General features: G+C 37.4%; 1 protein-coding gene across 30 annotated transcripts in view; it reads right to left on the bottom strand.

Moving 5' to 3' along the window:
• Positions 1-17,893, bottom strand: part of LOC126818826 (phosphatidylinositol-glycan biosynthesis class W protein) — a 112,313-nt gene that overhangs the window by 3,306 nt on the left and 91,114 nt on the right. For 28 of the 30 annotated variants that reach the window (XM_050546435.2, XM_050546455.2, XM_050546446.2 and 25 more), the window contains one exon: positions 11,520-11,598. The exons of 1 other annotated variant lie outside the window; for it this stretch is intronic. In XM_050546435.2, coding sequence (XP_050402392.1) covers positions 11,520-11,598 — 79 coding nt within the window. The remainder of the gene's footprint in view (positions 1-11,519; positions 11,599-17,893) is intronic. One more of the 30 variants, XM_050546432.2, reaches the window with a different exon arrangement.

Here is a 17,893-nt window from a genome sequence, read left to right as displayed (position 1 = left end):
TACAGACCACAATTATCAACCGATTTCCATGAAACTTACAGAATATGATAACATAAATAATATCTCAGAGAAGCCAAAATTTCGACCACTTCCGGTTAGCGGTTTCCGAGATATCAGGTTACCACACATTTTATGTGGCACGGCCACAGACCACAATTATCAACCGATTTCCATGAAACTTACAGAATATGATAACATTAATAATATCTCAGAGTAGGCAAAATTTCGACCACTTCCGGTTAGCGGTTTCAGAGATATCAGGTTACCACACATTTCATGTGGCACGGCTACAGACCACAATTATTAACCGATTTCAATGAAACTTGCAGATTATAATTACTTTAATAATATCTCAGAGTAGCCAAAATTTCGACCACTTCCGGTTAGCGGTTTCCGAGATATCAGGTTACCACACATTTCATGTGGCACGGCTACAGACCACAATTATCAACCGATTTCCATGAAACTTACAGAATATGATAACATAAATAATATCTCAGAGAAGCCAAAATTTCGACCACTTCTGGTTAGCGGTTTCCGAGATATCAGGTTACCACACATTTTATGTGGCACGGCCACAGACCACAATTATCAACCGATTTCCATGAAACTTACAGAATATGATAACATTAATAATATCTCAGAGTAGGCAAAATTTCGACCACTTCCGGTTAGCGGTTTCAGAGATATCAGGTTACCACACATTTCATGTGGCACGGCTACAGACCACAATTATTAACCGATTTCAATGAAACTTGCAGATTATAATTACTTTAATAATATCTCAGAGTAGCCAAAATTTCGACCACTTCCGGTTAGCGGTTTCCGAGATATCAGGTTACCACACATTTCATGTGGCACGGCTACAGACCACAATTATCAACCGATTTCCATGAAACTTACAGAATATGATAACATAAATAATATCTCAGAGAAGCCAAAATTTCGACCACTTCCGGTTAGCGGTTTCCGAGATATCAGGTTACCACACATTTTATGTGGCACGGCCACAGACCACAATTATCAACCGATTTCCATGAAACTTACAGAATATGATAACATTAATAATATCTCAGAGTAGGCAAAATTTCGACCACTTCCGGTTAGCGGTTTCAGAGATATCAGGTTACCACACATTTCATGTGGCACGGCTACAGACCACAATTATTAACCGATTTCAATGAAACTTGCAGATTATAATTACTTTAATAATATCTCAGAGTAGCCAAAATTTCGACCACTTCCGGTTAGCGGTTTCCGAGATATCAGGTTACCACACATTTCATGTGGCACGGCTACAGACCACAATTATCAACCGATTTCAATGAAATTATCAACCGATTTCAATGAAACTTACAGAATATGATAACATTGATAATATCTCAGAGTAGGCAAAATTTCGACCACTTCCGGTTAGCGGTTTCCGAGATATCAGGTTACCACACATTTCATGTGGCACGGCTACAGACCACAATTATCAACCGATTTCAATGAAACTTGCAGAATATGATAACATTGATAATATCTCAGAGTAGCCAAAATTTCGACCACTTCCGGTTAGCGGTTGCCGAGATATCAGGTTACCACACATTTCATGGTGCACGGCTACAGACCGCAATTACAAACCAATTTCAATGAAACTTGCAGATTATAATAATTGACAGACAAAATGGCCGCCGTTCGTTCTCAAATAGTGTAAAAATATGGTATATCAAGGTTGTTTGTGGACCCTATAGAGGTCACAATTTTTATCCGATTTTGTTGAAACTTGAAATATAAGTTAAAAACCCAAAGATCTCGGTTCCTTTCGATATTCGCTCACAACAGACTGTAACTTCCTGAATTATGGCCCCTGATTGTATGAAAAATCGCGTTTTTAGTTTGTGGACCCTATAGAGGTTGTAATTTTTATCCGATTTAAAAAAACGTATTATTATATAACCGTTACACCCTAAGGACGACTGGGTTCGAATTTCGTGAAAATCGGCCCAAAATTGACAGACAAAATGGCCGCCGTTCATTCTCAAATAGCGTAAAAATATGGTATATCAAAATTAAGGTTGTGGACCCAATAGAGGTCACCATTTTTATCTGGCTGGGGCTATTTGCCACATGTGGTAAGTCAATCCGGAGACTATTTGCCACATGTGGCAAGTTTCTGTACCGCAATTATCAACCGATTTCAATGAAACTTACCGATAACGATAACATTAATAATATCTCAGCGTAGGCAAAATTTCGACCACTTCCGGTTAGCGAGTTCCGAAATATCAGGTTACCACACATTTCATGTGGCACGGCTACAGACCACAATTATCAACCGATTTCCATGAAACTTACAGAATATGATAACATAAATAATATCTCAGAGAAGCCAAAATTTCGACCACTTCCGGTTAGCGGTTTCCGAGATATCAGGTTACCACACATTTTATGTGGCACGGCCACAGACCACAATTATCAACTGATTTCCATGAAACTTACAGAATATGATAACATTAATGATATCTCAGAGTAGGCAAAATTTCGACCACTTCCGGTTAGATGTTTCAGAGATATCAGGTTACCACACATTTCATGTGGCACGGCTACAGACCACAATTATTAACCGATTTCAATGAAACTTGCAGATTATAATTACTTTAATAATATCTCAGAGTAGCCAAAATTTCGACCACTTCCGGTTAGCGGTTTCCGAGATATCAGGTTACCACACATTTCATGTGGCACGGCTACAGACCACAATTATCAACCGATTTCAATGAAATTATCAACCGATTTCAATGAAACTTACAGAATATGATAACATTGATAATATCTCAGAGTAGGCAAAATTTCGACCACTTCCGGTTAGCGGTTTCCGAGATATCAGGTTACCACACATTTCATGTGGCACGGCTACAGACCACAATTATCAACCGATTTCAATGAAACTTGCAGAATATGATAACATTGATAATATCTCAGAGTAGGCAAAATTTCGACCACTTCCGGTTAGCGGTTTCCGAGATATCAGGTTACCACACATTTCATGTGGCCCGGCCACAGACCACAATTATCAACCGATTTCCATGAAACTTATAGAATATGATAACATTAATAATATCCCAGAGTAGGCAAAATTTCGACTACTTCCGGTTAGCGGTTTCCGAGATATCAGGTTACCACACATTTCATGTGGCACGGACACAGATTACAATTATCAACCGATTTCCATGAAACTTACAGAATATGATAACATTAATAATATCTCAGAGTAGCCAAAATTTCGACCACTTCCGGTTAGCGGTTTCCGAGATATCAGGTTACCACACATTTCATGTGGCACGGCTACAGACAGCAATTACAAACCGATTTCCATGAAACTTGCAGATTATAATAACATTAATACTATCTCAGAGTAGGCAAAATTTCGACCACTTCCGGTTAGCGGTTTCCGAGATATCAGGTTACCACACATTTCATGTGGCACGGCTACAGACCACAATTATCAACCGATTTCAATGAAACTTGCAGAATATGATAACATTGATAATATCTCAGAGTAGCCAAAATTTCGACCACTTCTGGTTACAAATTTCAGAAAGATCGGATGTTAACTTTTCACGTTAGAGCGTTCACAAGGATCAATAAAGTGAAACAAGGGCCATAACTCTAGACGTAATAAACGGGATTTGCTGAAATTCAATAGGCTTCTTCATTTCAGCAATCTAAATAATGCATATCAATTTCAGAAAGATCGGATGATAACTTTTGACATGAGAGCATTCACAAGGATCAATAAAGTGAAACAAGGGCCATAACTCTAGACGTAATAAACGGAAATTGCCGAAATTCAATAGGCTTCTTCGTTTCAGTAATCTAAATAATGCATATAAATTTCAGAAAGATCGGACGATAACTTCTGGTGTTAGAGCGTTCACAAGGTTCAATAAAGTGAAACAAGGGCCATAACTCTAGACGTAATAAACGGAAATTGCTGAAATTAAATAGGCTTCTTCGTTTCACTAATTTAAATAATCCATATAAATTTCACAAAGATTGTATGTTAACTTTTGGCATAGAGTGTTCACAAGGTTCAACAAAGTGAAACAAGGGCCATAACTCTAGACATAATAAACGAAAATTATTGAAATTAAATAGGATTCTTCATCTCACTAATGTAAACAACATATTTCAATTTTATAACAATTGGATGATAACTTTTGGCGTTAGAGCATTCACATGAAATTGTGGACGATGGACGGACGGACGGACCGACGGACGGGGGCGACGGCAATATACGTCCACATTTCAATGTGGCCGTATAAAAAGTGATTTTTCGTAGAATCAGGGGCCATAATCCATGAAGTTTCGATCCGATATATGGCAATATCGAAAGGAACAGAGATCTTTTGAAGATAAACCTATATTTCAAACTTCGTCAAAATCGGATCAAAATTTTGACCTGTAGATTGTCCACAAACAAATTGTGGACGGACGGACAGAGGCGACGACAATATATGTAGGGCTGGCAATCGATCCTGTTTCAAGTATCAATTATCGCGAACCATCTGCCGATCTATAATATCGGCAAATTATTTTGACTTACAATTGGTTTGAAAACAATCATAATTTGTACACGAATTATATGCGAGTTTATGCTGTGATATCATTCTGTATACATGTAGAATTTATTTTTTCATGCATTTGACATTTGACAATAAAATAATAGCATTCCATTGCAAAACTAAGGTGTAGAAAGAAACTCGATCAACTTCGTTTAGAAGACAGAACCTGCCACCGCTCGCAATATCTTTGTCGCTTATGACTTGAACAATAATGAGTAAAATGTAGTTATTTCCCTTTGATCACATCAAACAAATTCTTCAGTTCTCCGTAACAGTTTATTACTTGCAGTGATTTCTTCGCACTGGGGAAATTAAAAATCTCCTCTTCAGACATTTCTTCGCAAATTTCTTAATAAAATAATCAATTTTATAAAGGGAAAGTACGTGTTTGGCTTAGAAACAGAGAAGACAAAAGAAATGAAGAGTTAAAATAAGCGGCACAACTGGATGTTACGTGAAACCATTGGCATAAGCAGCCAACATTTCTCACCGGTGGCGTCTCGCGTGGAAAAAAACCCAACAAACGTCTGTGTTTTACTATGACTATTCTGTTTATATAATTACAGTTCTAGGCCCAAGCACGCGTTGCAAAGATTTTACAGTGATAAGGATTATTTTTATGGACTTCTTCGTGCAAGTGAAGTACCTATAATTGCGTGATAATCGATTTTCAAAACACTTACCTACGATTATTGTCAATTATCGATTATTTCCGCCAGCCCTAAATATCTGTCCACATGAAAATGTGGGCGTATAAAAATTGTGATCTGTAGAGTGTCCACAAATTGTGGATGGATGTCCGGAAGGACAGGAGCAACGGCATAATATGCCCACATGAAATTATTAATGGAAATTATTGAAATTAAATAGGATTCTTCATCTCACTGACGTAAACAACATATTATGATAAATGTACTCTTTAGATTGTTCACAAGAAATTGTGGATGACAGACGGACGGGGGCTACGGCAATATACGACCAAATTTCCATGTTGGCGTATAAAAAGTGATCCTGACAAAATTGGTTATGTCTTGGCAAGGGAAGTTGTTAGAAATATTTTTTTCATATCTATATGATCGTATTGATTCATACTATTTGTCCATTGGTATCAAATATAATTTTGTAGGAATAATGAATATCATGTACTTCAAATCAACATTTGTTTTGGAAGCTAAACATACAGTTTTAGCCAATAAGAAAAACCTTAAAATACTTTATGAATGGCATTAGGCATCACATGGTAAATTTTTTTTTTATGAAAATCGAATAATATTTGACACTTTATGGATCAAAAACCTTGAAAAGTGACTACTAGAAAATCGTCTATTTCTCTGCAACCGTACAAGTTAGAAACCATTTTGTGGTATCTGTATAATCGTATTGGTTCATTCTATTTGTTTACTGGAATCAAATATCATAATTTTAAAAACATTACAAATCAGACTCATTTGAATAAAATATCTGTTTTGAAGGCTAAAAATACAGTTTTTGCCCAAATGACGCCATTTCCAGTGACAGTGTAAATGTTAATATGGTTTGAACTAGTCCAAATTGGCATTAGGCATCTAATGGTAAAAAAAAATTGACAATTGAATGATAATTGACTCCTTTACAGGCTAAATAACGTAAAGATAGGTTGCCAGGCAACGATACATACCCCTGCAACAGCTAAATCGTTCGGGCAGTCAATAAGAGTTGTCGCATGTTTTTACTTTTTTCGGTAATGAAACATTTATAATAAACTAAAATCTGATTAAGAGTAACAACTCATTAAGTAATTATCAGAAAATCATTAGAATTTGTTTGGTTTTCATAAAGTTCTGCCCGATGCTAACATTTAGTATGTTCAAGTTATCAATATACTTGTTTGTCTGCCATAACTCTGGCAGTAATTATCGGAAATTGCTGAAGATCAATAGAGCGTCCACTAGATATTTCAAAGTGATCAAGGGCCATAACTCTGGCAGTAAAAATCAATAGGCTTCTTCGTCTCATGACTTTAAACACTGTGTATAAATTTAAAGTCAATTGGATATTAATTTTAGCCTCTAGAGCGTCCACAAGATTTTTCAAAGTGATCAAGGGCCATTACTCTGGCAAAAATTATCGGATATCGTTGAAAATCAATAGGGTTCTTCGTCTCATGATCTTAAACACTGTGTATAAATTTAAAGTCAATCGGATATTAACTTTGGCCTCCAGAGCATCCACAAGATGTTTTCGAGTGATCAAGGGCCAGGGGTGACGACGATACACAACCACATTTCAGTGTGGGCGTATAAAAAGATACGCCCACATTTTGCAAGAGATGGACTGGGAACAAGCTAAAAAAAAAATGTGATTTTTTGTACAATCATGGGCCATAATTCAGGATGTTAAGAGTCCAATATGCACGAATATGGAATGAAACTAAGATCTTTTGGATATTAACATATATTTGATAGGGTCTACAATCTTTGTATTACACATTTTAACAATATTTCCATACAAGGAGCAGCCATTTTGTCAGGCAGCTTTGATCCGATTTTCACGAAATTCAAACTCATCCATCATTGGGGTGTAACTGGGATATTTTTTAAGTTTTTTTAAATCGGATAAAAATTATGACCTCTAGAGGTTTCACAAGCTAAAAGACATTGGGGGCCATAATCCAGGAAGTTATGTTCTGCTATGCATGGATATTGAAAGGAACACAGATTTTTGGGTTATAAACAAAAATTTCAAGTTTTATCAAAATCAGATGAAAATTGTGACCTCTAGAGCATCCATGAAATTACAGTCTGAAACATGCCAATTTCGAAAGGAACCAAGATCTTTGGGATATAAGATCTATATTTCAAGTTTCATCAAAATCCGATAAAAATTGTGACCTGTAGACTGTCCACAATAAAATGTGGACGGACAGACGCGATGACAATATACATCCACATGAAAATAAAATTTATCTTTTTTAAAAGCATCGAGTAATCAAACTGATTATCTATGCTTAGTCTAAGTATAAAATGTTCACAATCAAACTCAGTCAAGGTTTTGAAGTACCGGGTAGTGAAACTATACACTAAGTTTCATTACTCTCCATCAGTTAGAAGCAAAGTTATCGACCAATGAAATTGCTTAGCTCTGCTTAGCTTTAGAGGGAAATATTAATCATTGAACTCCGTCAAGAAATTCATCTAATTAACATCTATACCTCAATTAAAAGCAGAAAATTCTCATCATCGAACTTAGTCAATGTATTGAAATAATGAATCTGTACTCCGAGTTTCATCGCTCTCAGTCTCACCCAATTAGAACCAAAGTTATTGTGTTCCATAGTCTCAACTAATCAAATTGCTTATCTCTACTTAGCCTTAGTGGAAAATGTGCATGATTGAACTCTGTCAAGGCATTCACCTAATAGACACCACACCAATGTTTAACATTCTACCTCAATTTGAAGGTGAGCTATAGTGTTCCAAAGTCTTGACCAATCAGATTGATGTCTCTACTTTGCCTAAGCTTAAAATGCTCAGCATCAAACTTTGTGAAGGTAGTGATGTAATGAAACTATGAAACTATACCCGAAGTTTCACCACTATCACTCAATTAGAATCAAAGTTGTCGAGCTCGAAAGTCTCGACCAATCAAATTGCTTGTCGCTCTGCTTACCCTAAGCAGAAAATGCTCATTATCGAAATTAGTCAAGGTATTGATGTAATGAAACCATAAACCAAGTTTCATCACTCTCACTTAAAAAGAACTAAAGTTATCGTGTTCCAAAGCATCAACCAATCAAATTGCTTATCTCTGCTTACCCTAAGCAGAAAATGCTCATTATCGAACTTTGTCAAGGTATTGATATAATGAAACTAGTTATCGTGTCCCAGAGCATCAACAAATCAAATTGCTTATCGCTGCTTACCCTAAGCAGAAAATGCTCATCTTTGAACAATAAACAAGTACAAGTGCATTTCAATGTAGGTATATAAAAGTAAGTTCATCGTTAAGCATTAATGTAGAGTGGCGGCGCCAGCCGTCGGTGATTGGAGGGGCAAAGCTTGGACAAAGTCCAAGGTTAAGGGGGCAAAGGCACGAGCTTCAACTCGGGGTAGGGATCCTCCCCAAGAAAATTTTGAAAAACAGGTTGCCGGAAATGCAGCCTAGCAGTATTTCAGGCACTGATCGATGAGGTAAAGTGTCAAACGAACGGACTTGCCAATCACGACAAAGCCCACTCACGAGCGTTAAAGTAGGGAGTCCTACTGCCGGAAATGCTGTCTGACAGTATTCTGTCAGGCAACGATCATCGAGATAAATAGATCTGCCCAGATACCGTTTGTCGCCTGATCACTAGTTTATCCGATTAGAGAACAAAATGTCAAACGAACAGACTTGTGAACCTCAACGAATTCCCCTTATGAGCGCCAAAGTAGCGAGTCCATTGGAGACCTCGCCAAGAAAATTTTGAAAAATAGACTGTCGGAAATGCTCTACAACATGCAAGTTTATGACTGAGTGGGGATGTGGGATTTATTCACCGTAGAAGGTATTGATTACCGAAACGTATCACAAATACTTTTTTTTATTTTCTAAAATTATTGGGGGATCAAACTGAGGGCAGACCAGATTAATGGGGGGGTGGGGACAAATGCCCCCTCCAGACGCCGACACTGCATGTAGAGAGATTGAGCAACCCTATGACCTTCAATTAGATAGCAAAGCATGGAATATGCCAACACAGCAGCTTTGTCTCAACTGCAGCATATTCAAAATAAAACTTGTATGTTGAGTAAATTTGATAAGAATCTAGGATTCTCGAAGAAATCTAATCTCTTATGACCCCATCACTTCCAACCAAATTTGAAAAAAAATCTTTTAAAACCTATAGCAAAGGGGGAATAACTCAGAAATAGATTATGAATATCGAAAGGGATCACATTCCAAATGCTTCAAGCCAAATATGGAAAAGATCCATTAATTACAATATATGTCCCCATTAAAATGTGTGGCATAAATTAAAAACTCTGGCTTTTATCACACCAATAAGCATTACAAGCAGTGTGGACAGGTTTTGGCAAAAAAGGGGCATATTAACATGTGGGTGTATAAAGATAGGTTGCCAGGTAACGAAACATACGCCCACGGCAGCTAAATCATCTGAGCGGTCGACAAAGGTTGTCGCATATTTATTCTTTGTAGGTAATTGGGGGTATTTACAAGATAATTTCATAGAGATCAAATTATAATTTTCGTCGTTTGAGGATTCACTAGGTTCTACAAACTGAAACAAGTGCCTTAACTCTGGAAGTAATTTACAGAAAATGTTGAAATTTGACAGGCTTTTTCGTTTTACTAATTTAAATAATGCATATGAATTTCATACAGATCGGATGATACCTTTTGTCATTCGAACGTTTACAAGGATCCCAAAGTAAAACAAGAGTCATAAATCTAGAAGTAATTGACAGAAATTGCTGAAATTAACGTTCACAAGGATCCCAAAGTAAAACAAGAGTCATAAATCTAGAAGTAATTGACAGAAATTGCTGAAATTAAATAGACTTCTTTGATCACTGATCTAAATTATGCATGTAAATTTCATACAGATCGAATGATAACTTTTTTCGATGAGCATTGACAAGGTTGAACAATGTGAAACAAGGGCATAACTGTAGACTTAATTTACGGAAATTGCTGAAATTCAATAGGCTTTGACGTTTCACTAATCTAAATTTCATACAGATCAGATGATAACTTTTGGCATTAGAGCGTTCACAAGGTTCAGCAAAGTGAAACAAGGGCCATAACTCTAGATGTAATTAACTGAAATTCAATAGGATTCTTCTTTTGACTAATTTAAATGACGCATATTAATTTCATACAGATCGGCAGATAACTTTTTACGTTAGAGATTTCACAAGGTGCAACAAAGTAAAACAAGGAACATAACTCCAGAAGCAATTAACGGAAATTACTGAAATTTAATAGGCTTCTTCATCTTACTAATGTAAACAAAATATATCAGATGATAACTTTTGGCATTAGAGCGTTCACAAGGTTCAGCAAAGTGAAACAAGGGCCATAACTCTAGATGTAATTAACAGAAATTGCTGAAATTCAATAGGATTCTTCTTTTGACTAATTTAAATGACGCATATTAATTTCATACAGATCGGCAGATAACTTTTTATGTTAGAGATTTCACAAGGTGCAACAAAGTAAAACAAGGAACATAACTCCAGAAGCAATTAACGGAAATTACTGAAATTTAATAGGCTTCTTCATCTTACTAATGTAAACAAAATATATCAATTTTAAAATAATTGAATGATAACTTTTGGCATTAGAGCATTCACAAGAAATTGTGGACGCTGGACGGCAATATACGTCCACATTTCCATGTGGTCGTATGAAAATGCATTCACCCCAGAAACTGAATCAATCCTTGCAAATCCTATCAAAGGTTGGCTTAGAATTGAAAAGATTAACCAGCGGTTTCCATGCAAAATACATCCACATTTTGCAAAAGAAGGACAGAACGAGCTAAAAAAAACCCTAGTGATTTTTTGTACAATCTGGGGCCGTAATCCAGGAAGTTACGGTCCAATATGCATAAATATTTTTTAATTTTCATCAAAATTGGATAAAAATTGTGACATCTAGAGGGTCCACAACCTTCGTATCATATACTGTTACACTATTTGCGTACAAGGAATGGCCATTTTGTCACGCAGTTTCGAAAGGAACCAAGATCTTTGGGAGATAAAACCTATATTTCACGTTTCTCCAAAATCAGATCAAAACAGTGACCTATAGAGTGTCAACAAACAAATTGTGGATGCACAGATGTCCGGACGAATAGTGGCAACGACAATATATGACATGACCACATAGAAATGTGGGCGCATAAAAATTGTAAATGATGAATACCTTGAGTTAGGTAAATTAGTAATTTTATAAGTATATCACCAAACAGGAATCCACCAATCATCTGTAAATTTACAACAATCTAAGAAGTAAAAATATGTTAATTAGGATAATAGTATGTAAGAATTTTTAACTATTATACATAAGCCTGTCTTTTGGGGCTTGTTATGTATACAAGTTGTGGGTATGATCCCAGTCTTGCAAGTAACAAGGAATAGGTTTGTCTGTCTAACCTGCATCCTCAATATCGCTATTGGTCTCATTCCGTGCTACCCGACTATACCCTGGGGTAATCTATTAGACAGGAGGCTCAGTGCGAGGTGGAGGGGTGGCGTGTCCATCAAATGGGCACGAAACCAGACCCAACTTTTCTAGAGTAAAATTTTGCGTAGAATATGATGCCGAGTGGTAATCAGTCCACCGTTGGGGCGTTTTCGAGATATTCGGAGTCAAAGGTCAAAGGAGGTCATTTGCACTGTATTTGTATTTAGGTACTTTTAGAACAGGTTTCGAAGTGTTTTGGTTTTGTTATGCAAGATCTTTTTCGACGTTCTAAAGTAAATGTACAGGGTTAAGACCACCTAAAAATAAGTTTTAAATGTTCCTTAATTTGAACAGGTTTCGCTTTAGTTTTTATATTTGGCGCTGATATTTTATTGCTTTAAATCTTACTAGTGCAAAAACAGACAATTTGACCTTTTGGCCTCCGAGGTCACAAAGAACAAAGGTGAATTTAACATTTTTATTGAAAGACTGGTTACTTTTGATCATTTTCAGCATGTTTTCGTGATACAAGAACGGCTGCGCATTCACTTTCAGTGCAAATGACCTCATTTGACCTTTGACCCTGAATAACTCGAATATGCCCCAACGGCGGACTGATTACCACTCGGCATCGTATTCTACGCAAAATTTTACTCTAGAAAAGTTGGGTCTGGTTTTGTGCCCATTTGATGGACACCCCTCCGCACTGAGCCTCCAGACTATATAGGTGACCTTGATCGTACCTTGAGTTTTAGACTAATATCTTTTGCGATCCACGTGACTTGAGCCAGGGCAGTTTTGCATAGTTTTCGTTTGTTGGACGAAATTGGTTTTGATTTGTCATGGATATAGAAATGTCACCCATTAAAATGTCTCAAATGTCATGATACTTGGGGTAGATACATGTGGGCTGGGAAATGCAGGGTGCTTTTTTATCTCAGGAATCAAACACGAGCATGATGTTTAAGGAATGAAACAATTGGGTCACACTTCCTGCAGATTTAAAATACACACCACCCATTGAGAACTTAACTATTTGTTGTATGATTAAATAAAGTATGATCGAGACTTTGAGTTATTGTTCATTACAATATAAATCCCAAATTTTATCGGCACCCACCACCCGATAATATAGTTTCCCGTCTTTAACAATATTGGCCTAATCACGCAACAATTTCCTGCCTTTTCTTTTTGGAACTTATTTGTTTGTTGTATTATTAATTGATTAAGTATTATTTAGATTATCAGTTAATAAATGTCGAAAACGATACAAATCTTGACCAATCTCCCATTTTATTTTGTAGTAAAAAATCTGTAAATAGGCGAACAGCCTTCCCAGATTTCTCTCAGCTACTAGTTTCGTTCTTATTCGAACTCTTCAGGCTTAAATGAGGATGTGCGGTGGCCCTCTATATATAGTGTCGGTGGGCACCGGAGCACATGTGATGTCACAGAAAAGTGTGCAAAGATATTCGGCTAAGAATTTACCGTCATGATTATACTTATTTGCATTGACTCAAGGCTCCTAACCCTTTTGATCCATAAGTTTAAAGTTTCCTAAACTAACGAGGGCTTAAAGATAACTCTATTAGGTTATGGGCATGTATGCACTAATTTTTTTTATTAGCTTTCACTGTAGGGGTACCACGGCTAAATTAATTGGGAACTCGTCCTTGTTTTTCATATTCGGCCTTGAGTTAGGCTAAGAATTATGCTACTATTTCGCATACTTTGAAAAGTGGCTCTAGGAAAATATTTCTTGAATTCAACAAGGAGCTCACGAGGTTGTTTTTGCGTTTCTCGATTGAAACGTTGTAAAAATACCCAGTCTTCTTTACTGATGTTTGATTCTGCCAAATCATCGCGATTCGATGTGCGACAAACTGACCAGGCCTCCAGTTCGAGACAAAGATCAACTCCTTCACAAAAAGCCTCCCAGTTAATCATGGTTGGAAAAGGTACAGGACAAGGCGATCTGCCATATTTACCTCTGTTGTTTCGGAGACATTGTCCGCAAATTTCCACAGATGTGCTTCATTTTCCAAAGTAGGAATATTAGTGAACGTCCCTATTGTGACGTCACAGGATACCTCTAAGGCTAATTGATGGCAATGTGCCAGGTATTTTGAGCGGAGTCGATGATAAGAGTTCCAAAAATGGGGATGCACATGAGAGAAATAGCTAACAGAATTTTAAGAACGTAGTGCAAAGGGGTCAGTGGGGAAATAGAGTAAACAATAAAGTGGAGGACCCCTCGGGACTACATCTTATCGTTAATGCCATCCGGTGCGAATGTTCTGAAAGTATGAATCCATTTGAATTCATTGGCTTTCTTACGATAAGATGTAGTCCCGAGGGGTCCCCCACTTTATTGTTTACCCATTTTATTTTGACCTAGCAAATCTTAAAATATTAAATCCTTTTAGTGGCTACGCAATCTATGTACAAGTTACCGTGAAAACATGCAGAGATTACTACGTCGTAAATACTACATCGGAATAATAATATAATATGGAACTTTTGGGGTATGGATAATTATTTTACTGTAGTTTACAAACTTGTAAGAAATTTTAAACAGGAAGCCTATTTTGTAAATATGCAGGAATATACGTTTCATTAAAATTATTATTTAATAAAAGGTTCTATGCTGAAATACATACAACCGAATTACACCATTCGACTGACGACTGCTCGGTGCGTATCAGCATTGGATTTATTGAGAAAATATCAAATTTCTGAAGCGTGACATCGTTAAAATTCTACAACAATGTATGTTTTATCTCGTAAGATTCCCTTGAATATATGTGACAAAAATCGGTAAATTTTAGTATTCAGCACCTACGATAAATTTATTACGCCCGTTTTCGATACATTGTTGGCCAACTGGCATGACCCTGTCAATATTTGCCTTCCCGTAGTTTTATCCTGATTATGACTTTGTCCCTGTATCCGTTGGGTGTTACAATAGATTTTAAATTATAGAGCTACTCTCACTCGCCAACATTATCTTTATGTCTGGGCCCAGACTACGGCCATAGCCATAGAAGCAAGCCTGTGTGGTTGAATGGCTAGACTGTGACATGTTCAGATAAAAAAAAGTAATATTATGGATCAATAGACTTTTAAGTGCATTTGCCGATTGTTGGTTGTGACATAGCCTACAAGCTATAGAATATGGAGCTACAATAGAAAGTAAAGTTAGAAATTCACGAAAGGTAGCAGTTTACCGTACTTTCATTTTCCGAAAAGGGCGATAATCTACCAATAAATTTTTCCTCAGACAAAATGACAGACTGTTTGGAAGTTTCACCTGACAAGCAGGGCTGTCGGTAATTTTTCACGGTTGATTAGCAGCACTGCTAATCAAAAAGTCCAATTTTGCCAAATTTGATTAGCAAATTTAAAAATTGATTAGCAGTTTTCAGTTTCAACATAAAACACCTAAATAACAAGATATTACTTTAGTTCATAACAAATATGATTAGATTCCATTCTTACTAATCTTAGATTCCATTCTTACTAATCTTAGATTTTTTTAGGACTGCCACAAGTACTTGTGACAGTTTGTGAATGTGATGTAGACATTTAGTTAGGTCTTATGTCTGAAGCCAATTCTTAACAGTGACTTCCGAAGCCCCAATCATTTTAATTGTTATTTTTTATACGTTAGAAATCTTCGTTAGAAAACAATTTCGTCTGCTTTTTATCGTGTATTGCTTTTTTTGTTCAATCGGGCGCACCTCGATTGACTAGACACGTGATATTTTACGGGAATTTTTACTTTGATTTATCATTTTACAATACGTTAACATTTATTTTTTTATATACTATTCAAAAAAAGTAGGGGATATTTGATTTTGGGGGCATAATACTAAAATATGCAAATGACTACGAAAAAAGTCACTATAGAACCTAACAGAAGAAACATTTCCAGTTACATGTGACGCCCAAACGCACCAATAGCTACCGCATGGAATGCAGGTGATGCTTGGGATCATCATGGGGGTCCAACCCAAGATTTGCACGACTCTGACTTTGAATGTTACAGTCACTGTGGCATTGAATTCCAGGGTGGAAACATCAGTTTAATTGTTTTAGTGACCAGAAAACAAATTTTGATATGCGTCGGCTTACCCAAAATGAAAGGTTACGTGCCCTTGGCATGCTACAGATCGGCACAACACAGGCGGTTGTGGCGCGGACGATGAATGTTTCTCAGTCTGTCATAAGCAGGCTATGGTCCACATACCGTGATACACAATCTGTACAGGACAGACCACGCTCAGGTCGACCAAGGGCGACAACTCAAGCCCAGGATCGATTTATCCGTACCTTGGCCTTGAGAAATCGTGTCATCACAGCAAATCAGATCAGCGCTCGTCTTCAAACAGACACTGGTGTGAGAGTGAGTGGCCAGACGATTCGGAATCGACTGCATAGGGGTCACCTTCGCGCCCGACGTCCTCGCGTGATCCCTTGTTTGAGAGATCATCACATTCAGGCAAGACGTCGTTGGTGTTGGGATCGTCAACACTGGGATAATCGACGCTGGAGCAACGTGATGTTTTCAGATGAGTCAAGGTTCACTGTTGATTTTTTGGACAGACGTAGGAGGGTGTGGCGTCGTCGAAACGAGCGCTTCCAAGACGTTAACGTCATCAGACATGATCGATTTGGGGGTGGTTCTGTTATGGTGTGGGGAGGCATCACTGTTGCTGGAAGAACGGCTTTACATGTTGTTGCAGGGCGTGTTACAGGCCAGTACTACCGGGACAACATCTTGGCAGTCCATGTTGTGCCGTTCGCACGACGTCATGGCCGCCGTTTCATCTTCCAGGATGACAACGCAAGATGTCACAGGGCCAGGATCGTTACAGGTTACCTCCAACAACAGAACATCACCACATTACCTTGGCCAGCACTGAGTCCCGACCTCTCCCCCATCGAGCATGTCTGGGACATGCTTGGACAGAGGTTACGTCAACGTCAACAACGTCCTGCCAATGTCCAAGAACTTGCTGCTGCATTGCAACAGGAATGGGACAATCTGGACCAAAATGACCTTAGACGTCTCATTAGGAGTATGCCACGTCGGATCAATGCTTGTTTGGCAAACAGAGGAGGATTTACCCGTTACTGACTTGGTTGTGATGCTGTGGTAACTTTGCTGTTTGACCCCGGGTATCATTTTACCCTTATACTGGTCAGTCTGTGCCTTACTTAGTCTAACGATCATTTGGAATAAATCGATGAATGTAAACTTCATTTCATTTTGTCATTTGTTTCTTCGTCGGTTTCATTAGGTGACTTTAATAACACTTAAAAATCAAATATCCCCTACTTTTTTTGAATAGTATATTTTATTTACAATACGTAGAGGATACACTGGATTTATTTCTTTCAAAATATCATATAATTACTTGATGTCTCGCAACGTGAGTGGTACTACTTGATTCCCTGTTTCCGGTTTAATAGTCCCTATTCATAGCGTTATGTCCCTGTATTATATAGTACCGTATAATGAATTGTGTCTGGGTAGTTCGAGAAGAAAATGTCACACGGAGAATTCAGTTTTGTTTATAAAATTTTATTCAACATTTTATACTTGTTGAAATGTTGAGAAAGCTTTCTAGTCTTCAAATGTGGATTATCCTTGTGTCAATATCCAAAATGACAGGCATATTAATGATTCGCAGTAAGTGCGAATCAAAAACTTTAGATTTTAATTTTTGATTAGCAACGGACAAAATATGTATCGCAAATTGCGCTGCGATACTGGTTGTCGGCAGCCCTGCTGACAAGTCGCAGAATTTGATCGGACTTTGTCCGTGTCCGACTAGTTATTTCCAGGCATGATTTCATTACCCCAGAAACATGCTGCCCAGAATCCAAATTTATAAAGGGGCATAACTCTGCACTGTTTTATCATAAAACAGCAATTTTGGTCTCTAAATTAATATTTTTGGGGCCATTATTTCATTTGAAGATATGCCCAGTGGTGTTAGGTGGTTCCTTAAACCATTTTCGGAAATCTGCTACCCCAAAACATGTTGACACAAACCAAGATCGACCTGTCCACCCCTCAGAGCTGAAATGCAGTAGGGTAGTGTAAA

Source organism: Patella vulgata, chromosome 4, assembly GCF_932274485.2.
Source record: "Patella vulgata chromosome 4, xgPatVulg1.2, whole genome shotgun sequence".
NCBI classification, from domain to species: domain Eukaryota; kingdom Metazoa; phylum Mollusca; class Gastropoda; family Patellidae; genus Patella; species Patella vulgata.
The sequence above is the reverse complement of the archived record's forward strand: the minus strand, read 5'-3'. Positions and strand labels throughout refer to the sequence as shown.